This window comes from Megachile rotundata, chromosome 1, assembly GCF_050947335.1.
Source record: "Megachile rotundata isolate GNS110a chromosome 1, iyMegRotu1, whole genome shotgun sequence".
Lineage (NCBI taxonomy): Eukaryota > Metazoa > Arthropoda > Insecta > Hymenoptera > Megachilidae > Megachile > Megachile rotundata.
In genome coordinates, this window is record NC_134983.1 from 8,776,681 (window position 1) to 8,803,577 (window position 26,897).

General features: G+C 33.2%; 4 protein-coding genes across 6 annotated transcripts; 3 read left to right on the top strand and 1 right to left on the bottom strand.

The window, feature by feature from the left end:
* The first annotated feature begins 1,322 nt into the window (after nt 1-1,322).
* On the top strand, nt 1,323-2,415 carry LOC100880591 (protein FAM177A1). Its single transcript, XM_003700663.3, has 3 exons — nt 1,323-1,461; nt 1,519-1,635; nt 1,715-2,415. Exons 1-3 carry the CDS (start codon nt 1,387-1,389, stop codon nt 1,967-1,969), a joined length of 447 nt encoding a protein of 148 aa, XP_003700711.1. The 5' UTR covers nt 1,323-1,386; the 3' UTR covers nt 1,970-2,415.
* Nucleotides 1,626-6,644, bottom strand: LOC100877947 (uncharacterized). 2 transcript variants are annotated; one of them, XM_012279240.2, is made up of 12 exons: nt 6,397-6,644; nt 6,108-6,202; nt 5,804-5,958; nt 5,594-5,724; nt 5,397-5,532; nt 4,952-5,327; nt 4,350-4,885; nt 3,901-4,273; nt 3,502-3,827; nt 3,198-3,432; nt 2,854-3,124; nt 1,626-2,530 (listed from the first exon to the last, which is right to left on the bottom strand). In XM_012279240.2, the coding sequence occupies exons 1-12, from the start codon at nt 6,473-6,475 to the stop codon at nt 2,472-2,474; spliced, it is 2,772 nt and encodes a 923-aa protein (XP_012134630.1). In that variant the 5' UTR covers nt 6,476-6,644; the 3' UTR covers nt 1,626-2,471. The 2 variants fall into 2 exon arrangements, with proteins under 2 accessions (XP_012134630.1, XP_003700773.1); XM_003700725.3 differs by having other exon boundaries at nt 1,626-3,124.
* A 273-nt stretch (nt 6,645-6,917) lies between these two features.
* Nucleotides 6,918-8,659, top strand: LOC100877833 (ubiquitin-like protein 7). 2 transcript variants are annotated; one of them, XM_012279239.2, is made up of 4 exons: nt 6,918-7,241; nt 7,432-7,637; nt 7,695-7,849; nt 7,919-8,659. In XM_012279239.2, exons 1-4 carry the CDS (start codon nt 7,097-7,099, stop codon nt 8,517-8,519), a joined length of 1,107 nt encoding a protein of 368 aa, XP_012134629.1. In that variant the 5' UTR covers nt 6,918-7,096; the 3' UTR covers nt 8,520-8,659. The 2 variants fall into 2 exon arrangements, with proteins under 2 accessions (XP_012134629.1, XP_003700772.1); XM_003700724.3 differs by having other exon boundaries at nt 6,923-7,241; nt 7,713-7,849.
* An 842-nt stretch (nt 8,660-9,501) lies between these two features.
* On the top strand, nt 9,502-26,875 carry Ncc69 (sodium chloride cotransporter 69). Its single transcript, XM_076537101.1, has 18 exons — nt 9,502-9,989; nt 11,738-12,132; nt 19,785-19,944; nt 20,009-20,104; nt 20,722-20,913; nt 20,975-21,151; nt 21,332-21,471; nt 21,862-22,173; nt 22,829-23,054; nt 23,137-23,258; nt 23,597-23,732; nt 23,793-24,004; nt 24,158-24,399; nt 24,838-24,986; nt 25,069-25,390; nt 25,460-25,614; nt 25,720-25,828; nt 25,912-26,875. Exons 2-18 carry the CDS (start codon nt 11,866-11,868, stop codon nt 26,045-26,047), a joined length of 3,153 nt encoding a protein of 1,050 aa, XP_076393216.1. The 5' UTR covers nt 9,502-9,989; nt 11,738-11,865; the 3' UTR covers nt 26,048-26,875.
* The last annotated feature ends 22 nt before the right edge of the window (nt 26,876-26,897 follow it).

The following is a 26,897-nucleotide window of genomic DNA, read 5'->3' on the forward strand; positions in this document are numbered from 1 at the left end:
TCAGAAATGAAATCCACCTTGGCAGGTTGTAGCAGTCCAATGACGCGAAGGAAGGATCTGAAGAACTCCATGTTGCTTGTATTAGCAGAAGTGCCTGAATGACTGCTCTCTGAAAAATTCGGGGTTTATATATCCCCCGTTACGGTTCGGTGACCGTTCCGGTCGAGTGACTCGGCCAATCATGTGCGAGTACATATGTACGTACATATGTACTGGGCGGAGCTAACGGTACTTACATATTTACGGTCCGTTGATTATATAACAGTAAATTATTCTAGAAATTACAAGTACAATTTGAAAACATCTATGTAGAAATTTTATTATTAATATTATGGCAACGCGTAAATCTCCATATGTCTTTCCCAATGTAACTTATACATCAATTGCAAATTTGTCTTATTTAAAGAAAAGTGGTGGTCAAAAGAAAGGATCTCCATCACATATTGTATCAATTGGCAGGAAAATATCAATGATAACTTTTCCGCAAATAAATGCTTTTAAAAGCACACTGGTTTTTGTAATGAGCAATGAGCAACAGTAAATGGTGGAGTGATTAATTTCAAAAGTTGTAAGCATTTTAAGAGTTTCATTGCTACATGCATTTTGAAATTTATATATTAGCGCGCACGAGCTGGAAACAGTGCCGCTGTTGCCATCTAGCAGTCAAATGTCGTATTATTGGAACGAAGACATATGCGCGTGCTAAATGTACCATGCAAGTTTGCTGGAATCATGCATTAAACGCGCGTGAAGAAAACTAAAATATAGTTTCAAAAGTGTGTAGTTCACCCTACTTGTCTGAGAGATGCCGCCAGTTGTCCGTTTCCATGAAAATTCAATTAATATTGATTTTATGGATTAATATAGTTGATTTTATTAGTATAATTAATTATAAGATGAATCGAATTATATCGAAATAATTAACTTCGAATTTTTATAACTTTACTAAGCTATTATCAATTTTTAACCACTCTTAGGATAACTCTGGTTAGCCTAAGAGCAAAGAGTAGATATAACTCTAAGTAGATGTAAAGAGTAGGTACACTCTGTGGTTCTGGAGCTATCAGCTGACTTCTTTTTTGTTTCCCATTTTTTCTAGGGAATCCAGATTTGTACTAGAGTCAAAAAGTCTAAAGGAATGTAAATTCCTTCGCTTACTGTAGTTTACATAAAATGTTTACTCTATAATTTTAGTTTTACATTAATTTTATAAAAGTTATCATTGTTCGTTGCTTTCTCATGTTTTATATACTTAATGAGTCAGTTCACTGCTGGGTGTTGTCCTGTATAGTGACAGTTTGTGTACACTTATACTGCCAATGAAACAGTTTTGTAAATAATATTTTATAATTGTTATTTATTTTGCTGAGAATAAAATTATTTATTATGAGTTTGGAGAAGGGTGAAGTCTGTGATTTGTCAGATGTTGTTTTAAACGAAAATATCAACACAGATGAGCACGTATGTAATTTTAGACGTGTGTGATTGTACTTTTATTGTGACTCAAAATAATTGTAGGATAAAAAATCGTTAAAACAACCAGTACGTGTACTACATTTTTCGGATGGCGATCTGGAATATTCTGAAGATGAAGTGGATACCACAGAAGTAAATAAAGTAGAACATATAGACCCAGTTAAGTGTTCATTAAATTAGTACATTGTTACACTTTTAAATTAGTCAAATGATAATAAAAATTAATTTTTATTTTTAGAAAACCCTTACTTGGTTACCGTGGACTTGGTATCAAACAACATGGGTTGGTAACAAAATATTGAATGGTTGTGATTATGTTGGTGAATGGTTGGCAGATTTTTTTGGCATCACATCCCCAAAATATGAATTTGAAATTAATGAATTTTATAGACTTCAGGCTCTTGAAAATGAAAAGAAACATAAACAGGATTTAGAAATGGGAGGATGGAATCCTCAGAACCAAAATAATCTTATTAATAGTAATAATATATAATAAAATACTGATTATTGTATTTTGCAATATTTATTCACTAAATTAATATTTTATTAATAAACAGTATTATCAATACTGAAATATTTAATACTTCAAAAATCATTTTCATTTATTTAAATGTCACGCATAAAATAATAAGTGTATGATACTTGATTAATGCAAATCAGTAATATAAATAAACATGCAAGTATAAAAATGCTATTTTTGTGAAAAAGTTAACAGTACTGTAAATAGTAGTAGTTGAACATGAGCTAAACATTACTGTAAATCGTTATTTATATAGAGAATGTACAATATACAAAATTGTTTTGTTATCAAGACACTTAATATTAAAATATTTTTATACATAAATTGTGACATAAAAATCTTGTATAATTAATATACATATTATAATGACTTAAAAACATGTAACTAATTTCTAAATACAGTTGTATTATAAAAATGAACTTTTTGATTGTAATTATTATTCTTCATATTGTATATTATCATAAACAATTTCTTATTAAGTTTGTTTCTTTAGACCTTGAGAATTAATCACATTCATACAAGTGTTAAAAATTACTGTAATATAAAATATTGAATTAGGAAGATCATTGAAACCGTACATAAACTAAATGAGATAATGGTACAATATATTATTCTGTGCCAGTAAATGTTGTTTCAAAGGAACATTAGTAAGCTCTTTGTGTAATTGCTTTCAGCACAATATATACCTGCACTCTCATATAGCAGAAACTGATATTATATTGTACATTTATATGAAAATCTTTTGTGTTTTCAAACTTCAAAGAATTATGTTTCTGGCACAAACCTATGTAATGCACTAGTGAGGACTAGTAAAGAGCTTTGAAGGCCCTGAGGTAAATGCCTTTGTAACCACGAACCTTTATACTGCTCTATATGAGCTAACATCTTATTTGCTACATCAGTTCTAAATGTAGGTGGTAGATTACATATTCCCAAGTTGATTACTGCAAGACCCATGTTGCTATTAGGATTAACACCAACGCCAATTAATGTTCTGCCGATTTTACAAGCTGTTAACATTATGTCAGCAGTCAACTGAAGTTCTTGTATTTCCATCGATCCAAATTTCGATGATAAATTAGCTTCGTACAACGAATGCGAAATACGTTTAACTTGTTTCGTCACTTTCTGTTAAACAAGATCAGAAACATTATTTTTCACTCTCACTCGTTCTAAATTTGCAATGATCAATTATACTTACTGCAAACAAATCTGCTGAAAGATATTCCAAATTAACATTATCCGGATCTGTCAGTAATCTATACAATGTGGATCCTCGATTATCAGGAATTTGTTGTAAATCTTTTGCTGTTTGATTCTTACTCAAAGTAAGTACTAAAGTATCTAAACGACCCAACTCTAATATTGCGTTACCGATTTTATATTCTGAATCTTGAAAAACATGAATATCAAGCAGTTTTGTGATACATTTTTGCCTACAAAATATTTTTGGTCAAACATTTTTTTCTCGTATCAATCTTATATGCAATTTCAAAATTGAGTACCTTGATGCAAAAGCTTCAGGCATATCGTAATTATCGTCAACTCCCATATCTATTTCACTGACTGGATTCCATGCTAGTCCCGCTGCTATTAAATATCCAATCCAAGCAAAAGGATGGGGAGTAAGATGATGACTTCCAGACCAGTGTGCTACGACTAAACCAATTGAATCCTGTTCAAGGGAGGTTTTTATTGCATTTTTCGTATTTGCATAAGTTGATGGTGGACATCCCGCTAAACTGTTATAACTTGCTGTTCCAGAACTTGGTAAAACATTACCACCTGCTATTCTAAACGCTTCTGTCCACTCAGAAAAATCATAGTCCGCCTGCAATATAATCTTGAATTAGCTATAGCTACTTCAGCAAAATGACTAGTACGTATTTTATAATTTAATTAACCTGGAATCCATATTCAACAAGAATAATGTTATTAGGTATATTATGAAATTCTACTTTGGAATGTAAACCATTTGAACATAACAATAAAGTTGTACTTGGGCATAAATTTAAAATATGCCATAACTCTTGAAGACAAGAGTACGATTTAAACACTTCTGACATATCTGTTTCTATAGTTTCATTTACGGACAAATTGAGATCAAAATTATCTGCCTGAACAAGCAAATTGGCTAATCTCGGTCCGACATGAACATAACTTAAACTTGGAAATACTGCTAATAACTCTTGAAATATAGGCCACATTTGTGATAAGTGATGTTGTCCCACATTTGAATCAACATCTAGAGTCGGAACTAAATCCAAATGTCGATCTCTAAAATACAGAATAATATATTATACATTCTTATCAATATGCAATAATAATATTATCTATATAACAATATACAAACCTGCAATAACGGTCGAGTGTAACCATCTCTGACTTTGAATAGCAAAGTTGCCAATCGCAGTTTGGACTAAGTCTTGAATACAAATGTAGATATGATATTTTAAAAGATGACCATAAATCAATCATGTGTAGCAAATATTCTAAAGTAGGGATACGTCCTCTAGGTGAAATGTCTAACAATATACCGCGATGAGTGAACCGAGGTTCGTCTTTTATAAAAACAGGTTCAATTTCACATGCCTCGGATCGATTATGAATTTTACTTAATCGCAAAATTTGTACAAAAGTACAAACTGCATAATGTAGTCCAGCTAAACTTCCAGCACCAACTTTAATAGTGTTTTGTGAAATATGTAACTGATATCCCTCAGGTATGTTGAATAATTTTTCATTTACTATGCATTCAATTCTGTTTTCACTAAATAATTTCCCGGAACTAGGATGCACTTCACCAATTTTTACATCATAACCCAACTCTAATAAATGAGTTCTGCTAATTTCCCAAACATCTAGCATTTTATGTATGGATTCACTACCCTATACAACCATATACATGTAAATAATATGATAAACGTTTTCTGTAATTATTATTGAGAAACATACCTGTATTATAGATATAAATAATTCCTTTCCAGCAATAAAGGGTGCAGAAACATTTTTTAATTCAACAACGGTTTTCGGCTGCGGCCAAAGTAAACTATAAATTCCATCTTTCTCTGTATTTTTAGTTGGACTATCTTTGCCTGATTCACGTAGAGGTACCTCATATACTGGATCTAATGATTTACCAGATTCAATAGAAAGCTGACTCATATTACTTGAAATACTTTTCTGGCAAAAATTGCCTTCTGTAAATGTAGTTGGATTATGTACTGTTTCAGTTTCATTCGATACAAAGTTTGATAAAAATCTTTGAAGAAAACAGTGCAAAGATTGTTTTCCTCGTGAAAGATCATATGGAGTTTTCCCAGCAAAAGTTCTGCAATAAATTTTCTTAAAATATGATAAAATCTGTACCCATATTTATAATACTGTATTATTTAAATACCCTTTAGTTGCTCGTACAAGAGGATTTGCACCTGCTTGTAGCAATTCTTGACAAACAGCAACATCACCACGATCTACTGCATCATGTAATGGTGTAGCACCACATCCATTTACAGCATTTACATCTGCACCTCTATCTAAATAACAGTTATACACGTTTGTATGTTGTTTATTTATATATCACTTTTAAAATTTTACCGATTAAACAGGTGACAATATCTTTGTTCCCATAACAGGCTGCCCAATGTAAAGGTGTATTTTTACTCCCATGGGAATCCCATGAATTTACATTTAATCCTGCATCTAATAGTTGTATCACCCTGTCTGTCCTTTAAATAATTACATATTATTATTGAAGCAAGTAAATATATTGAATATTGATATTGTATATACACGCATATTACATACTCGGATGCAGCAGTTGCTCTTAATAATTCTTCAATGTAAGTACGGCGTATTACATCACTTGACGCAACATCTACAGCATTACATCCATTACTGTTTTGAATAGCTGGATTAGCACCACAGCTTAACAATGTCCTTACAATATCTGGCTGATTTGCCTATATTTTTGTGTAACAAATAAAACATGATTTGTTATGTATATTTAAATATGTTATAATATACAGAGTATTTCAGGTTTTGATACTGACATTTTGACAGTATATTCTATAGCACTATTCTTACAGCATTTCTACATCTATATTATTACCTTTGACGCATATGAAAGGAAAGTACCTTCTTCTAAAAGCGGTTGATTAAGAATCTTTTCTTTAGTTATACCTTCGGCTGAATTACCATTTTCACCTATTGCAAAAAAGAAACAGAAAACAAATTTTACATCAATCCTTTTAATATTGAAAATATTATTTTATACTGTTTCATGTAACATATTTTTATTCATTTTTTTATCTTATTTCAAATAAAAATATTTTTAATATAATATTATGTGATAAATTAAAAATTATGCATAATTTTAATATAAAGTTTGTGACACATACACGCATCTAAAAGAGATCTAATTATATCGGTTCGTCCATGTTCAATAGCTGTACGAATATTTTCGCAAAGGTCTTGCATTTCTGCTTATTCTTATTTCATATCAAAATTCTATATTGCACAACATTTTAAATTAATTATGTTAATGTCAGCTACTAAATATTATCGCAAACATATCACTGAACTTGTTCATATTACTGATGCAGTTTTAAGCATCGCAAGGCATCGATGTGTCGAATACAACTAATATCGAATCATCGAAACTGTGTATCGATCTGATACGTTTTCAAAATATTATTTTCTTGTCTACAATGTAATTTAAATAGTTACAATTTGTACAATTTTAAAGTTTTTCAATATGTTGTATATGTATAAATTCAATAAAATAACAACGTTATAAATACTAGTAATTTTATTTAATTCATAACAATTTATATTGACAAAATACATATATTGACAATATGTGTTCAAAATTTATTTAATATATTTAATTTCAAAAACAATATAACAAAATTAGTTAGAGTTTTAATAAATTTTATATACTTTACAAAATAAACAAACAAACAGAACGGAAATAGAAAGAACATGGAATAAGAGAAAAGCTGTGAACGCATCATGTTTTGTTGATGATTTCGTAAAATCGAAGTGTATCTCGAATCAAAAGTGCGATCTGGTTTCGGATAGTATTTTCTAGTGACAATAATGACTTCAGAATTAGTTTTAGGTGTACGTTTAGATCCTCAAACATTAACTACAATTAAACTAAACGATATTAATTTTAAAACAAAGGTTGGAGAACTTAAATATGAGACAGCTAAGAGAGTTAACCTATCAAAAGAATCCTTTGGTAAGATGACTTTGTTTTCGAACTTTTGTTCTTTGTCTAAAATTCTTGAATTAATTTTTTGATTTTCCTAATATACACTAATGATAACATAGTTCTTTTCACGTGAAATATTCTATATAATTTCAATAAAAATATATAAATATATTTAATCTTTATACGTGTATAAACGTTTTGATATCTTTTTATGTAGAATTGATTTATTGCGGCAGTGTCCTGGAAGATGACATGACCTTAGAATTTTATGGTTTAAAAAGTGGTGCAATGGTACATGTCTTAAGGAAAAGGGAGCAAGAAATGATGTCGTTACCAAAGTACATATCAGAAGATAGTATTCTGCAACTTGCATCTACATTTAAATCATTTAAAGAAAATCCCAAATTACGAAGTGCTTTAAATGTATGTTAATTATTATATCATATTCATTTATAATGGCATACATCATAAATAATAAAGAATATATATGCAACACAGCATTTAGGTGAAAGACCAGAAGTTATAAACAATATCATTTCATCTTCTCCTGGTTTACACGAGGATACTGTAGCAATTGCTATCTTGCAAGATCCTGATTTAATGGCATATTTTACAGATGTAGATACAGTTCGAAGGTATGTGTTAATATACTCTTGAATACATTAATTATTTAAAACTAATATATATGTTAATATCTCAAAAAGATTTGCAGAGGCACATCCAGTTCTAGTGGAGGCAGCACAAAATATAGCTGCTGCAGTTCATGCTGAAGTACATAACAATACAACTGCCGGTTCTAACTCTTCGCTGTCTACGTTGCAGCCTACTGCTAATTTCTGTAGTTTAGACAATTTGAGTGATGATGAAGAAATGGCTGGTGATTCTTCTCAGTCTTCAGATTCTACACAGCCATCAAATATGTCAAATAATCCATCAAATTCTGCGATTACTGTTGCACAACTTGCAGCAGCAGTTTCTAGAGCAAGAGCCAGGAGTTTTCCCCTTTCCAATTCTCCTTCCTCTACATCGGCTAGTAGTACCAATTCTGGAGTAATAACCACAGAAATGTTCACTCAAGCTATGCAACAAGCTTCTGCAGCAACGCCCGGTTTAATCAACGATACACCGTTACCACCAATTCTACCAGCCGTTTTACCGCAGTTCACAGATTTGCAACGACAGTTAGCGCAAATGCATGAATTAGGATTACAAGATGACACAATAAACATTCAAGCGCTGCATTTTACAAACGGCGATGTTCAGGCAGCGATCGAACTTGTGTTCAACGGTTTTAGCAATAATTAAATTTAGTTAAATTAAATGAGCATAGCGAATTATTTGAAATTAATAGGATAACAGATGTAATTACACGCGTTCTATTTGAATAAATTAAACGAAGTTGTGTGAAGCTCAATAAACGAGAAATGTTTTTTAAAACGTGTAAACGATATTTCAATTCTTGTTTCGTATTTTTTCGTTTTAAAAGCATCTTCTGGAGACAAATCCAATTTATGCAATCTTTCATGTAAATTATATGTTACATTTAAATCATTTAAACTTATTTGTATACTTTTGATAATATTAAAACATATATTTTATACAATTTTATTAATGTATATAAAACCTATATATATATTAAGAAGTAATAAAATTACATATATACATAAATCATAATAAACTGATTGTTTAAACACTTTCCAATCATCAAGGAAGATTAAAAAGTTTTACACGACACTTGGTTAAGGTGTGTTTTAACGAGCAACAGCAAAGATATTCATTCATGCTCAATTAGTGTCAAAGTAATTCGTGTTGAAACTAGTGTTCAAGATATTATTGGATAAACTATTCAGCTATATTACGTCCTATTGAATTGCGTCGATTTAAATCAGCTCAAATCACGTATCGTCACGTAAAGTCATATCAGATCAGAAATACAGATATCCAAAAATAACAGCAAATACAATCAAATAAAATAACGGATTATCTTAGAGGGATTAATTAAATCAAACAAAAAATCACTTGAAGATTTAATTTCAAACAAAATAAACTTCCATGTTGAAGATAAAATAATTTGGCTGAAAGAAGTTTAAAAGTTATTTTTCAATATGTGGTTGAATTCGCACAATTGTAGTAGCAGAAATAAATGTCGTGCAAGTAAGAAAATAGTTCGCCTAATCGAAACGCCCCTTAAAAAGTGCGTGCGCGCGGTAACGGTAACGCGTGTGCCATGAATCGAGGTGTCTGTGTGCACGCATGCACCGTTGCACATAGTGGCGCATCGTTACTACGGGTGCATTTGTGTGCAGGTCGGGTACGCGGTGGCGGGTAGGGCTAGTAAAGGGGAATTGTGCGACGTTCAGTCAGTAGTAATCGGGATTTTGTGACGGTCGGACGCGTCGAGGAGTTAGCGAGTCTTTAAAATCCCACGAGTACGTATGACAGAGGCGGCACGTGTTTGATCAAACGCATAGAATTAGTGTACGCTTCTAATACAAGCGAGTTTCCCAACAGCCTAAAATTCAGTGAGAAAAGAATTTCAAACGGAGATCGTGTCCGGAAACAAGCTGAGAAGGCGCCGGCTTCGTTCCATGTTGCCCGAGATGCAGTCGACTTCATTCACGAAAAGCACCGAATGTTAAACTGGTCGGATATATTTTGTGGACAGATGTAACGGCCCCAAGCGTGAATATTCATGGAGTGAGGTTATGGGGGGATTGGATACCTGACAGACACTCTATTCCATTCGAGCTCCCTTTTACGTGGCTGAGAAAGAAGGTGAAGGCCGAGACGCATATCTCCATTTCTTCTGCGACCGATTTTCTGTTCAAAGAAACACCGGTCTTTTACCCTCGTGTGATTCAAAAGAAACGTTCGAATTTATTTGAAGGGTGGACCGGCACGGAGCCGGCTCGGTTTCTTTCAAACTTTCTCCTCCTTCGCCTTTAGATTGTCAAGGCAAGAATAATTGTATATCTCTTCAATATGCAATTAACTACACTTCTCAAACTGATAATACGTTGTAATTTAGTCTCGTGAACCGATTTTTTTTGGGAGGGTGTGACAGGGGTGACAGAGGTGTAGTTCGCTGTATGATCCAAATTAAAAATTTAGCAATTAAAACTTTTAATGATAGGGCTGTAATCATTGAGTGGAAGGAATGTAGAAACCCTCTTCACAATTTTTTTCTAACAGGGCTCACAACCCCTCGTCTAGAATAATCACCCCTGAAACTCCACTGAATCCTTTCTGTTATTATCTTTCTGAGATGTAAGATAATATTTGAAAAGTGACGAAAATTGTAAAAATAATTCTTTTGTGCGTTCGCGATTCGAACGATAGAATAATTTAGTGTTGAGAAATTGGAAATTGTTAGGGTTCGTCAGCGGTGTTTCACTACGTTCTTTTCATGAATGAACGGCATGCAATTTACGCGAACTATTATATTGCTTCAATTTCGAAAATCTTATTTAAATCGGTCAGTAATCATATTCATATTACTTGAATTCATATAACAAAAATGTTCATATTGCATGAATTCATTATTGATCATAAGATACTAAGACACTAATTTTGTTTCAAACAACACGGTGATATTAGAGGCCCTTGAAATTGAACAAATGATATAATTTTCTTCAATTCGAGTGTTACAATGTATTCAGTACAATTTAAAATAGCAATTCGTGACACTAAATGGCCAATTAACTTGAAATTATTACACTCCGGAGGTAACTTCTATGACACGTAATTGGTTTATGGATTCGGTTCGCTTAACAGTTTTTTATTTTTCTTGATACGTTGAAAATATTTTCAAAAAGAATTTGTATTAAAATTGCATTCGTTCAGAGTCATTATTTGAATCATCTCTATTATTGATAAGATATTAAGCAACTACTGCGCATGGAACTTTATGCAACTTTGAACCGTTTCACTGTTAAAATATTTTTAATCTCGCAACATAGATCAATTCTTCCAACAGGTAGTTACACAGGATCTCTCGACAAATCAGAGTTCGAAAGAAAAAAGGATTAGCTTGAATAAGTATCGAAAAATCACGATAATCTAAATCGTTTCAAAGTAGACAAAGTTTCAAAGATCAGCCCACAGTATGATTTTTACAACGTTACAAACGATTAATTCGCTAACTAGAACATCCATGCATTAACCCGTCGAGAAACAGTAATTATGTGTGGAGTGTTGTAAACAAGGGTAATTTCATAATTGCCAAGCCTACGCGACAGTTGTTAACTAATTGTAACTCGAGAATCAAGGGCATCGGGTGGCGATCCTCTTTTAAGACCTAACTTCCTGTTAATCTTTCCACTTTTCATTATTTTACTGTTTGCCTTATCAAAAATTAAGTACATATCCATACCATGGTTAAGATGTACATAACCATACAATTTTCCATAAAATAATTCTCGTTAAAATATTGATCAAAATGTTTATTTCTGTACCGAATTCCCCGTAAAGATAAATCCTAAATCCGAAGTTCAGTGAGATTAATACGTTCGATTGTACAACAGATTGTTAACAGAGAACTTCGATTACAAAACGAAGGAATTAACGGATTTTGCTCTGTAATTGAGCTTCGAACGTGACATATCCCAACTTCGATAACTGAACCGACAGAGTCTTGCGGTGCGAGAGAAAAATGGCACACGAAAACGGATTAAACGGTGATACCGATTCCGAGACGGTGGAATTGAATCCATTGAGAAGAACCAGGTTCCACGTGAATCGAGTCGACAGTCTCGAAGGACGTGCCAGCCTTCTTGGCGAACAGGAGACCAAAAAGTCCCTCAGGCACATGACCAGAGAGGCTCTACCCAGGCTGGACAATTACAGGAACATCATGAGTATTCAGGCTGCTCATAGACCATCTTTGGACGAGCTTCACAATCCCACTCTGCTTAACAAGGTAAGAATGATGATACTTGACTATTAATAGTACCGTTATTCCTTTTGTTTTATAATGCGTAGCATATTCATTATAGTTCGTGCGATACGTGTTATATCGTAGTTCTACGGATGAAAATTTTTAAGCATGCGGTAGAATATTTTGGTAGCTTCACTTTGATAGCATTTGGGGTAAATTATCAAAGTTTCTTGTTGGTTTTTTTTTAATAAGAGTACTTAGAAGCTGAAGATAGGAGTTTAACCCTGAAATTAATGGCGGAGTGTTTGCTTAGCAATCTTTTATCCTTGAGTTCAGAGGGTTACCTAAACTTTATGGGTCCTATATCTACAATTAAGAGAATTCCAAATTTTCAAAGTCTCTCATTGCTGAAATTTGAAAGTGTAGAAGTCTCAAATTCTCAAAATCGTAAAATTCCTAAAATTCCAGAATTTTAAAATACCAAAGTCTAGAATGTCTCTTAAAGTCCTAAAGTGTAATTGTGAAACCGAGAGTTCCACAGTTCGAAAATAAAGCCGGAATCAACACTTCATCTAATGGAATTTCATGAAATAGGAATCCTTCAAGGTTCGTCCAGAGTTCAATAAAAATTCTAAAAAGAGGATTCCTATAGTTGGTCAAACGTCTTCGAGGAAAATACGTGAATTAAGTAAAGCATAACCTACTTATAGGGTTTCAGAGTTTTTTTTTATTTGTGGCCCATTATCAAGTGAACCTCAACTGAGAGTTAAGCAATTGCAAGATTGTCTATTTTAAGACTGAATTAATGCTTGTTTAAGAGCTTGTAGGGTGGGACAACTTAAATGAAAAAATCATACCGGAATGAACCGAACACGGCAGCGTTTCTCGCTTGGGTGTTCGATGTATTCGAATGATAGAACTCAAATTTTTATTCGAATATTTAACATGTGATATCGAGATACACTTTGATATTCAAATTGTAATGTGCAAACTTTCAATGCTCAAACCTAGATATGTAAACTTCTAATACTTCCAATATTTGATATGTAATATAGAGATACATTTCAATATTCAAATTGTAATATGCAAACTTTCGATATATTTAAATTGAAGAATGCAGGCTTTGAATATTCAAATTGAAATGTGCAAACTTTCAATATTAAAACTTAAATATTTAAACTCCTAATATTGAAACTTGAATTCAAATTACCGAATGTTAAAATATTAGAAATATTCGATACAATCCTTTCAATACTCTGAATATTCGAATTATACGAATAATCCAAATTAGCCGAATATTAACTCTAATATTCTCAGAGTGTAAACTCATTGGTATCACGTTAAATGTTGACTTTGAAATGTAAAAACTTTGTGACTTCAGAAGATAAAGTAGCAATTAAATAAAAATGTAATTCAACAGGCAGGCCATAAATATTCGAGGAGCCTTGGTATAATAATTCGAAATTTTACAGCCCTATTCTCTCGTTGTAGCACTCGTATGCAGAAATGTCGCTTACAATTTGTCCGTGCACGAGACCGATGATGCATCGTGTACATTGACATTCACCCATTTTCTTAGCCAGTGGTCCCTTATCTACGACCCTCTCGTCAGCTATTCCGATCTAAAATTAAACGAGCATAGTAAACGTAATCGTACAATCGCCAGTAATTGTACACGGAATCAAACGCGTTTCCTGCGACGAACGTTACTCATTAACGCGTCACGATTAATTCACGATTTCTCTTTGTCAATGTATTCATAAATGATTCCAACAGTGATTGCGATTATAAAGTTCAATGATTACACAATTCTGTAAGCACAGAATCAACAAAGAGTTATGGCATGAAATTGCATTGGCAAGAAAAATATCAAGATAAAAAAGATAAAAATGGAGGTTATATAGACATTGTATCAACGATTTTAATATGTTAGTGTAATGCGAGAAACGTTATGCGGAGGAAGTAACGGTTTTGTTTTTCCTGTACGGTTTATCGGAACCGGGAACGCGGTGTTGGATATAATAGGCACTTGCCCTAGGATCTGCTTTTGGAAGATCTTGTATTTACATTTTCAAATTTATTAGATTCTTTTCTTGAAATTTTTAGAAATTTTTCAAGTCACTTTTCGGATTCAGATATTTTCAAAGGCAGAAATTTTCAAATTTTGAAAGTTTCGACTCCTAAGTTGTCAAACTTGGAATTAGCTTCCTTTCTTGGAAACTTGGAAATTTTTTAAGTCATCAATTTTCGGATTTAAATATTTTCAAAGGCACAAATTTTCCAACTTTCAAGTCTTCAAACCTTCAAACTTTCAAACTTTCAAACTTTCAAACTTTCAAACTTTCAAACCTTCAAACTTTCAAATCTTCAAACTCCCAAACCTTAAAATTTTCAAATTTTCAAACCTTGACACTTTCAAACTCTCAAATCTTAAAATTTTCAAATTTACACTCTTTCAAACTTTCAAACCTCTAAACCTTGAAACTTTCAAACCTTCAAACTTTGAAACTTTGAAACTTTCAAACATTCAAATTTTCAAATACACAAACTTCTGAAACTTCAAACCTGTAACCAGATATTTTCAGAGGTAAAAATTTTCAAGTTTCAAATCGGGTCTCCGGGTCCAAAAACTCTGTAGACAGTGCTGAAGGTGGATTTATCAAAAGCTAATATTGAAGGCTCGCCTTTTTATTATTAGACCGCCATACATATTTCAGGCAATGAAGTAATAAGCGATACTTAAACACGATAAAAGTGCTAAAATTTGCTTTCGTATTTAAACGGATTCTGACGTGCAAAACATATTTTATTGACACCTTTGAATAGTTTCTAATTTATTCTTCGATCGCGTTCATATAGAGTGACATATTGACTATGATTGAGTGCCATTTAATTAGAATTCATACTTAGAAATACCATGTTGGATAACGTCGATACCGGTTCTCTGAATAATTAGAATGTATCACGATAATATACAATGTATCGAGGAGATCTAATCTGCATTTTACAGCTTTGCGGATATCTAACATCTTGTGAGCGAAAACAGATAAGATTACCTATTACCTAATACTTATTCATATGTATTAATTCATTATAATTGTAATCGTGCATGAATTAGTTTTCTCTGTGCTTTTTTATACCGGTGATAAATGTAGGGAACAATAAAGGAATTCTTGTCCGTGATTAATCGTCCGTTCCCATAAGATAAAGCAAGAATCGTAATAACTAATCGTTCCTTCACTGAAATCACCATTACGAAAGAGTCCTATTCCATCAAGTTTTCCAGACAATTTTGTTAAGGTTAATTACAAAAAAATTGTTTGTCCAGCATATTATGCAAACACGGCTATTACGTTGAAAATTTGCTTATTAGGTTTTTCATGTGTGTATTTTAGGAACACGTAATGTCGGAAGAAACCGTTTAAAACATAGGAAATAAAAAATTAATGGAAACAGGTGAATTTACATTGCAAATATTTCGACTTGGGAGATTCACACTTCTCTAAAATAATGCAGCAATGTAACATTGAATTTTAGTCTTTTTTGTTTAGAGTCTACGATTGATTATAATTACGATTGATTACAAGTACGATTAATTATAACTACGATCGATTACAGCTGCAAGACACAAAACTACAAAACATTTTCACGGTTTCACTTACCAAAGTTTCACGACGAGTTTAGCTAAATTACAACTCTCTGAACAGATTGCTACGAAATACGATATACCTCGCAACTATCCTAACAGCTTAAATCCATCATCCAGATTGCTCTTGACACAGAGCAGCGATTCAACTTGAAGTTTTGGATGCAATTCTATTGAATCTACAAACGATTCTTCATAACGCTTCATAAATTTCATTTAAAGCTGAACGAATTTAAACTATAATATTACCAATCATTTTATTACTCGTCAAAGATACCTGAATGATCTCAATATTAGCTTCTGTTGCTTCGTATAGGACGGACTATATTTCTGTTTGCACTACTTGCAAAACGTGTGTTCATATTTAAAATCATTTTTCTTCATTGAATCTGTATAAGCATTTATTAGTTTAGTTTGTTAATTATGAACTGGGAGATTGCAATGACAAATTCATCCATAAAATTATAGACTAATAAAATTCAAGACTACCAACGTCACATGTCAACTTTCGTACTTTGACTTTACTTTGAGTTTACGACTGTTGAATACAAAACCAAAACAGATAGATAATTTTTTGTACTCGTTAATCTGAAAGTATTGTCAAAAACAAGATAGCATTTGTTAATTCCAGAATGTATTTTTTCCCATCTATTTGCGTACCAAGTGTAAAATTGCTAATTTTGGACCTGTACCGTTTGTCAACTCATGAATTTCGTTATCCTCGATAAATGAAAACTGATAACGTCTAGACACGATAAAAATACCGGGCACTTTGGTCCGAGCGAGAAGAAACTAATTAGCAATTCGTGGTTTACGATTTTAATTGCAAACCTTTGAAATGCGCGAATCTTTATTCTTAGTATCGGTGTAAATTTAATTAGCAACGGATATTTTACGACGATAAAATTGATCTCTGCGAATGTTAAAAATTGTGAGTTTTATTTAGGAAATGTTGATCGTGAGCTAACATTAATCTTTCGAATCGTCGAAGGTAATTAACGACTCTTTTGCAACGATTGATAATGGTTTCTACGCGAATCTTGGAAACGTTCATGATTTGAAGATGCAAGAATTTATGGTTTCCAGCGGGTTTAAAAGACCCCCCACGTTTGACCGAACAATTAAACGCTTGAAGTGATCGTAAATGCCGCAAGCATGCCTCGTCTACTGCGCAATGCACGGTTGCTTGAAGTATTTATTCCAGAAATTAGTATCTTTGTCTAACTGCGTAGAGCGCTACTGAAATTGCTGGATACTATTGCAAATTATTAAATTTTGAAACTAAGAAATATTGGAATATAGATATTGAACTTTGAGAAATTTTCTTAGTTTGAAATTTGTTGAATTATCAATTTGGAATTTTTAAGAATTTGGAGTGAGAAATTTTCAAGCTTCAAATTTTCAAATTTAGTCTTTCAAACATTCAAACTTTTTAATCTTCAAACCTTCAAATTTTTAAATTTACAATCTTTCAAACATTCAAACCTTCAAACTGTCAAACCTTTAAATTTTCAAATTTACAATCTGTCAACCCTCAAACCTTCAAATGTTCAATCCACAAGCTTCCAAAACTTCAAACCTGTTCTCCCCCAAATTTTCAAATTTACAAACTTGCAAACTTCCAAAGCTCTCCATATTATCTCCAACTATCTCCACCTACCTCTCCTGCTGCATACGTGTCAATATAACGAAAGTCTACTGTACATATCCCTCCCAGCAAAAAAACTTCAGCCGAAATCAAACGAAATGCAGACCGAACAAAAGATAAATAGAACATCACCAAAAATAAATTGTAAGAGAAAATTGAAATATCATTCACGAATTCGAATCGTACAACACACACCGCTTAATAACAGCGTCCATAGGACCAGTAAAACGCGTGCTCCGAATACATTACGGGTCGAGGGATAAGCGTTCGTTATTATTTGACTATTATACCGCGCATTGCACGAGCGTGTTGATACGAAGGAGTATATGTAACGTTGTAGAAGTACATATTCTTTTCATTGTCGTTCTGTTCTTTCGACGGTACAAGCTCGTAACTCACTTGTACACGTCGCGTGCACTTACGCACGTGAGTACATCGAGTTTATGATCCGTAATAATGAACAAAATTCTTCTTCCTGAGCGAGAGAGAGCTCGTTTGTCCTCGTTGCAGTCTGCAATTGAATCGATGAGTTCAAGGACGGTATTAGTCCAAAAACCACGTTTTAACACTATAACTGTTTTCAGTTATAACTGCTTTTAATTAAAATTTAACATCTTTTTAGTTGTATATAGTTATACTATGTTGGATGAATATTTATATCTGACTGATTTCAAGGATATGTGTACATATGTTCGTTTTTATATGTATCGAAGTTGGTACATGTATATCAAAGGTAACATATGTGGATATCATCGCTACTTTTGTATATTATAAATTCTGTAAAAATTTATTTATATCAGGTTCAAGATGAGTGAAACATTCATTAGTACACATTATAATTTATTATGTAAACTAAGTAATTTATCCTGTAATTTTAAAAAACCATTTCTGAAGAGTTCACCTTGTGAATTCTTCCCAATTGTCTAGTTGTAGTAGAAATTATATTATATTATAATTAAATGATGGAAGTACAACTTTAAAAAGAATATTCTCTTTCCACAACAAAGACAATCTACACATCTGCTAAATTAGATCAACATAAATGTTAAGTATAATTTATATCATACACCTAACGATACATCGTCCTAAGAAATTCGAAACTCGTTTCAGCAAAATTATCCGCGAGCACGTGTAAGAATAATTTCGCAATTATAGTCCAAGACACGATATTCGAGGATGTAACGGGAAATAATGGGATGAAATAATCGTCGAGAACTATAAGGCAGTTGAGAATGTTCGTGTCTCGGAACAAATTGTTCGCTGATTCAAGTTTCTTCACCGAAGAGAACGGATTCCCCATAATGCTGATCAATCTCCAGCAATAAACCGAAAACCCATGATGTACCCTTCTCACCTCGCCACATTTGATGGAGCATAATCCTATTATTGTTTACCCAGTTGTTCGTTTATAAGGTTTCGATGAACGTTTGTTTGGCCAGATTCATGCGTGTTTAGAAATCGAAACTAGTTCACTCGGCTTTGTTTAGATACCTCGAACCTTGAAAATATTTCATCGTTCTATCAGAACTATTCTTCACGATTGTTTCAATTTCGTACAAATATTTTCGCTGAATGTTTTTACATGGGTGTTTGTTTTAATCCTGTCGTGAGAGTGGAAATTGCGCAGACATAGTTTTAGATTCGAGGAAGGTATACCAGTATGATTTCCATGATCTCGAATACTGAATTTCTAAAAAGTCTTTCAACATTGGGCGACGTGTAATGCACGGCATGTGAGGCATTGTTACGTAAATCGTTAGTCTTCATTGGTCGACTGGCGACCCTTCCTCTAGACGAATCACCTTCAATGCCGATAACCACCTCTAAATCTCAATCTACGCGTAACGTTCACGTACAGAGATCTACGGGTCTATTGCGATCTCTAATTCTACAAATTCTGCGTCTACCTGTTATTTGGAGGAGCGTGGACCGAAATGTTTGTAATCATTGCATGATCAAACGGTATATTGCGGCTTAATGATCAAATGTTGTATGATCAAACGTTATGCTAATGCATGTTGTGTGATCAAGTGTTACGCGTTCCTTGAAACTTAGGAATTTCTATGTTTTTGAATTTATCAAAGTTGAAGTTCTTGGTGCTTTGAATTTCAAATTTCTGTATTTAAATTTCTGAACCTTCAAATTTTCAAATCCCCAAATTCTCAAATGCCTAAGTCCATAAATTCTCACATTTTCAAACTTTCAAATCTATAAATGTCCATATTCCAACGACCAAGTTCCCAAATTTCTAAATCCAAAAAATTCACAAATTCTCAAACTTCTAAATCTATAAATGTCCATATTTTAACGATCAAATGTTCAAAATCCCTAAATTCCTAAAGTCTCAAACTTCTAAATCTGCAAATGTCCATATTTTAATATTTCATTTTTTTCTCTCAGAGTTCAGGTTCGCACATTTTGCCGATAGCCCACGTGAAGCCACCCACAACCGGAGTGAAATTCGGATGGATTCAAGGAGTGTTGTTAAGATGTCTACTCAATATTTGGGGGGTGATGTTATTCCTACGACTCTCTTGGGTCGTGGCACAAGCTGGGATAGGTAATTAATAAAACATCGAAATGTTTCGATCAAGTATACTAAATCATTTACTTCATGCTTTCAGGACAAGCTATTTTATTGATTCTAACGACGACAGTTGTGACCACTATTACATCGTTATCGATGTCGGCGATTAGCACGAACGGGCTTATTAAAGGAGGTGAGTAACAGTTGTCGTCGATTATAACACGGTTAGACTGGTGATTATGATTTTCAACAGATTATATAATATTGGAAAACGCTAACAGTAATTAAAGAGCTTGCTGAAATATTTAGCGACGTTTCGATCTATCAAAAAACGTGAATATTCACATGTAGCAAAATTGTATAAAGTCTAGTTGAATTTGTTAAAAAAATTGTTGATTAACTCACAACTATTTCTTCATCTGTTTGTTCATTTCATTAGAAGCAGGCAATTGTACAATTCACTTATTATTTGCGATACTAAAATTCAACAAATTCTTATATTTTTGTCTTTTAATATTTGCATGCAGGTACTGGTATTCATACGATTACATGTGATTTGCATACACGTAATTGTGCAAATACATAATTCTGTGTATATGTGTTCACATGAACGCATGTAATTCATATCTACATATATCTACACAAACAGATCTTGCATAAATTCATGAATTGAAACTTGAGATACTTGTGTTACCAGTTCAGGATCCTGGTCACATATACATGAATCGATTAATTCGTTCTGAACTAATAACTTCACTGTTTTTGTCTATTAGATATTGTCAATTCGATAAGATTAAACATTTTTCGCAGGTGGTACATATTACATGATCTCCAGATCACTGGGTCCAGAATTCGGAGGAGCAATAGGACTCATATTTTCTTTAGCGAACGCGGTCGCGTGCTCTATGTACGTTGTTGGATTTTGTGAAAGTATGGTAGACTGTTTGAAATCGAACGGAGTTTGCATCGTCGATTGTGATAACACGGATATCAGGATCATAGGTTCGTAGAAATTAACGAAAGATATTTTGTTAAGATATTTTCAATGGTTTGTTTGGTACAGGTTGTATTACGGTAGTTCTGTTGCTCTTAATCGTGATGATCGGTTTGGAATGGGAAGCGAAGGCTCAGATTGGTTTACTTGTTATTTTGCTGTTGGCCATCGCTGATTTTATGATTGGCACTTTTATTGGACCCAAAGACGATTTGGAGAGAGCTAAAGGATTTATGGGATACAATGGTAAATTTTTATAATATGAGTACATTCACAAAGATAAATTGTGTAATTGTCGACGAGCGTTTGACCATGCTTGAGCTAGACGGAAGATTAAAATTCATGACGCGTTTACACGAGTCTGTTTCTGTCTAAAATTCCAAGAGCTCCAAACTTTTCGATTTACGATTTATTTTATGTTCACAGCTGATCTGTTCATGGAAAACTTTCATCCGGACTACAGATACAGCGAAGGGATGGAACATAATTTTTTTTCAGTCTTGGCTATCTTTTTCCCAGCAGCAACAGGTATCCTGGCAGGTGCGAATATATCCGGTGATTTGAAGGTGATTTAGTCCTTTCGTCTACAGGGAATATTTCTTAATACTTTAATCGTTAAGTCATAGTGTTACTTAATTTTAACAATAATTTGTTACTTCGATATTCTTTAATTTCTTCACAATTTTGCGTTGTACATTCTGTCTTGAAAAAACAACTGAACCATGAAGTGTTTCGAATCGTATCTGAACCCTGCCCTCGACAATCTTAAATTTTCTGAAATTCTATTAAATCATGAAATACTAGGTTTAAATCGATTCGAGGTACTTCAAAGCCCTTTATATTTAAATTTTGAATTTTAAGTATATTCACACATTTAATGTCTCGAAAATTCATAGTTAGAAATAAAATGGATAAATATTTAGATTCCAGGCTAATAATTTTCATTTTATCGGTAGGATCCTCAAACAGCCATTCCAAAGGGAACTTTGTTAGCAATTCTATTGACAACAATTTCTTACATATTCATGGCATTTATGGTAGGAGGTACAGTCGTACGAGACGCGTCTGGCGACGTTAATGACTTATGGAACGTTTACAATAGTTCATATAACGTTTTGTCGAGCTTCAATGTGACGAACCAAACAGCTGAAAGCCCAATTGCTACTGACGATAATCTTTTGAATCCGAGTCAATTAACGTGGAGCATGTATGGCACGAAATTCAACTGTACGGGCAACTGCCCTTATGGTAGCCACAACAGTTTTCAGGTATTTTTTATCTTTGACTTTGAGTGGTTGAAAATTTGCTGACTTCGAAATGTTCAAATCCTAAAATTTTTGTATTTTTAAATCTTCAAATTCAAAGACTCTTCGAGTCTTAGATCTCCAAATTCTCACTCTTTGAAGTCCCAAATTTCCAAATCTCTAAATTTTCAAATTTCCAAATCCTCAGAGTCTTAGATCTCCAAATTCTCGCTCTTCTAACTCTCAAAGCTGCAAATCTCTAAATTCTCAAATTTCCAAATCCCCAAATTCCCACTCTTTCAACTCCCAAACCTCCAAATCTCTAAACTGTCAAATTTCCAAATGCTCAGAGTCTTAAATTCCCAAATTCTCACTCTTCTAACTCTCAAAGCTGCAAATCTCTAAATTCTCAAATTTCCAAATCCCCAGAGTCTTAAATCCCCAAATTCCCACTCTTTCAGCTCCCAATCCTCCAAATCTCTAAACTCTCAAATTTCCAAATGCTCAGAGTCTTAAATTCCCAAATTCTCACTCTTCCAAATCCCAAATCCCCAAATCTCTTAAATCTCCAAATACTCAAATCTTCAACCTCCTATCTTCTCAAATATCCGCATCTTCAAATCTGTGTCGTACTACATAAATATAACCAAAACAGAAATAATTAATTAACTGTTTTCAGGTGATAGAATTGGTTTCCGCGTTCGGTCCATTCATTTACGCTGGATGTTTCGCGGCCACATTGTCAAGTGCTTTAGCGTCGTTAGTTTCCGCGCCCAAAGTATTTCAAGCACTTTGCCTCGATGAATTGTATCCTGGAATATCGTGGTTCAGCGGCGAAAAGGATAAAGAACCGATTCGTGGTTATTTCCTCACTTTCGTGATCGCTGTTGGTTTCATTTTAATCGGTAAAGATTGCACCCTTATTTATTAACTAAATATAATTTCTTCTGTATTGAAAAATTTGATTGAATATTTATTCTGTCTTAGGGGAATTGAATGCCATAGCTCCTTTGATCTCAAACTTCTTTTTGGCCGCCTACACCCTTATTAATTTTAGCACTTTTCATGCATCACTGGCCAAACCAATCGGTTGGCGACCAACGTTTAAGGTAATCTTATCTTACTTATAACTTACAAATATAGTAATTATTTAAAGAAAGTTTATTGAATTTATTAAAATGCAATTTTAACTTAATACTTCTAATGAGAAACATTATAAACTTTATTATTGATTGTTATAAATTATATTTTGACAAAATAATATTTAACGATATGAACAACTCCTCTAATAATCGACTCTCTACTCTTTCATTATTTCGTTACGTCGTGATACTGTATAATACATCTTGAGACGCCAGTATCGACGACGTCGCCCTTAAGGCCCTACCCCACAATATTTAATTATACTTCAATTCGATGTTTTTATTCTACCTCTTCTTCATTTTAGTATTATAACATGTGGCTGAGTCTCGCTGGTGCTATACTCTGCGTTTCTGTGATGTTCTTGATCTCATGGTGGACGGCGTTAATCACTTTAAGCGTAGTCTTAGCACTTTATTTAGTAGTCTCGTACCGGAAACCAGGTAACATTTCATAATTTCTCTATTTTCAATAGCATCATAATAATTAAAATTCTTTTACAGACGTAAATTGGGGTTCTACCACACAAGCTCAAACGTACAATAACGCCTTGACTGCTGTCCAACAACTGGACAGAGTCGAGGAACACGTTAAAAATTATAGGCCTCAATTGTTAGTACTCACTGGTATGCCGAGTACGAGATCAGCACTCGTTGATTTTGCACACCATATCACCAAAAATAATAGTTTATTTATTTGCGGTCATGTCATAGAGGTAAAGTTTCGTTACCAAACTTATGAGCTACACGAGTTAAACGTTGCATGAATTCTATTCATATGATCTTTCTTATAATTAGCTTTTACAGCTCTAAAGTCATGTAGCAATTATTTCCTGTTTTTATTCATATTTTTCATGTTCATGTTTCAGACACCAGTATCATATAAGACGCGAAATTCCATGATCGAGAAGTGTACTTCCTGGTTCAGAGCGAATAAGATCAAAGCATTTTATTCTGTGGTGGATGGTGCAAACTTTCAAGACGGTACTACCACGCTGTTGCAAGCTGCTGGTTTAGGGAAAATGAGGCCCAACATTTTGTTAATGGGCTACAAGCAAGACTGGGCGACTTGCCCACGAGATAAATTGAATATGTACTTTAACGTAATGCAGTAAGTATTTGTTCAAAGGTATATTTTCTTAAATATATACTTGCGTTACCAAGTGAAATGTCCATAATTGTTTTATAACTGGGATTCCCGAGGTTTTACGATGGGAATTCCTGAGATTTAACTGGTATTCCCGGGGTCTTATAATTAGGGTACCTAGGTATAAATGTTCTAATAAGAACATAGAAGTGTTCACAAAATGGCATCTTGAAATGTTTCGATAGATACGTTGTAAATTAAAGGACAATGCCCAACAATAAACACCAGGGTAAATTCTGAGATGAGGCTAGTAATTATTACCCAGGTTAATGTCATGCATACGATGTTTTGGAATAGAATTCAAAATTAAAGTTTACTAGCTAGTCCAACATTGATATATCACTCGATTCTGACTGCCTATTTTATAAAAGTCAAAATGATATTATATATCTATTTCCGCAGTAAAGCATTGGATATGCACATAGCGGTAGCGCTTCTCCGAATAAGCGAGGGTTTGGACTGTAGCGCAACCATAGGAGACAATGACGAGCAAAAGAAAAATATTCCATCTACGTTACCAGGAAATCAAAGTTTCTCGCAACTCAGTCAAGGTTTGACACTAATTCTTTGCGAATAGATATTGTATAAGAAATTCCTCAGAATTGTGTTATACATGAGTGTTTTTTTATGCAGCCAGTAGTACATCGGACATTTCGATTCCTGGTAGTCCCGCGCCAAGGAGGTCCAAAACGATCAACGAATATCCCAATCCAACGGAAGAACGCGAAAATCGGCAGACTATCATACCTGAAGCGAAGGATATACTTAACGTTGTAACAAAATTCCAGCGTAAACAGAAAAAGGGTACCATCGACGTATGGTGGTTGTACGATGATGGTGGCTTAACTCTTTTGTTACCCTATATCATAAGTACAAGACGCAACTGGTCGAACAGTAAATTACGAGTGTTTGCTCTTGCAAATAAAAACTCTGAACTAGAATATGAACAGAGAAAGTGAGTTTCGAAATAAATTGATATACAAATATCATTGTTATAATAATATTATGATTTTTGTGTTTTTAGTATGGCAAGTCTTTTATCGAAATTCCGGATAGATTATTCGGCGCTGAAAGTTATACCTGATATATCGAAACCAGCACAGGAGAGCACGAAAAACTTGTTCAATTTGTTGATAGAACATTTTCAGCAGGCTGAAGATCCAAAAGCGACAAACGATGGTATTTTTTATAATAAATATTGGAATTACTCTAGTACAATATTATAATTAGTTCATTATTTATAATATATGTTAAAATTTAATAAAATACTTCCTTTACTTGCAGATGCAATTAAAGAGTCTGAATTACTCGCCATGAAGGAAAAGACGAACAGGCATCTACGCTTGCGAGAACTGTTGCTTGAGAACTCGATGGAAGCCAATTTAGTTGTCATGTAAGTGATATTTCGTTAACAAAATTGAATTGTTTAATATTATAATTACTGAAATATTAATTGTACTGTATTTTATTTCTCAGGACATTACCAATGCCTAGAAAGGGTGCTGTATCAGCACCTCTTTACATGGCCTGGTTAGAAATTCTAACACGCAATATGCCGCCATTTTTACTTGTCCGAGGAAATCATACGTCCGTTTTAACATTTTATTCATAAAGACATGAACATTTATATACGAAGAAATCGGTCGTTTTTAAAATTAGTTGAATCGTATCGATGACTTAATCATAGACACGCAAATAAGTGAATGAATGAATGAATAATAAAAAAGCAGCAAGTGATATAATATAAATTATAGTATAATCAGTGTCTTTTTATGTGAAAAGACTCGTGTTTGAATGAGTTAATTGTCCAGGAATGCGTGTTTACCAAGGACCAATATATTCGAATACAAGGAATGCAGCAAGACTGTATTATTTTTTTAATAACACGTTTGCTATACCAATCGTTCCTAAATTTCGAACCACCAAATGTAAAGAAAAGAGTAATTGCTTCCGTATTAGATATACTTAAAATAAATAACGATGCCAGATACGTAATTTGTATAATCCTCAAACAAAGTGTTCCGCATGTTTGCTTATAATTGTTCAAAATTATAATGACTAGTTTTAATAATTTATTTTATTTCATAACGCGTGGCGATATAATGAGAGTCTATTGCAGATATTTTCAATATCAGTCATTGCATCGACAATCATTATAGCCTAAATAAAATGATTTTAACGAAGATATTTTGACTAATTATAAGCAAATATGAACTTCTTTTATCATAGGTATTTCCTAGAAAGATACTAGTCCTACGTCTAACATCAAAGCTAAAATTGGTAAATACGGTATTTGTATTAAAAACAAAAAAAAAAATGGTGTACAAAATTTGAAATTTCGAATATAATACACATACTCTGTTACATTGTTCATTCGTACAAAATATTGCGTATGTTTTGTGAAAAAATTTTTTGAATAAATCAACTATTTTATTAATTACGCTATTGTCGATTATATATAT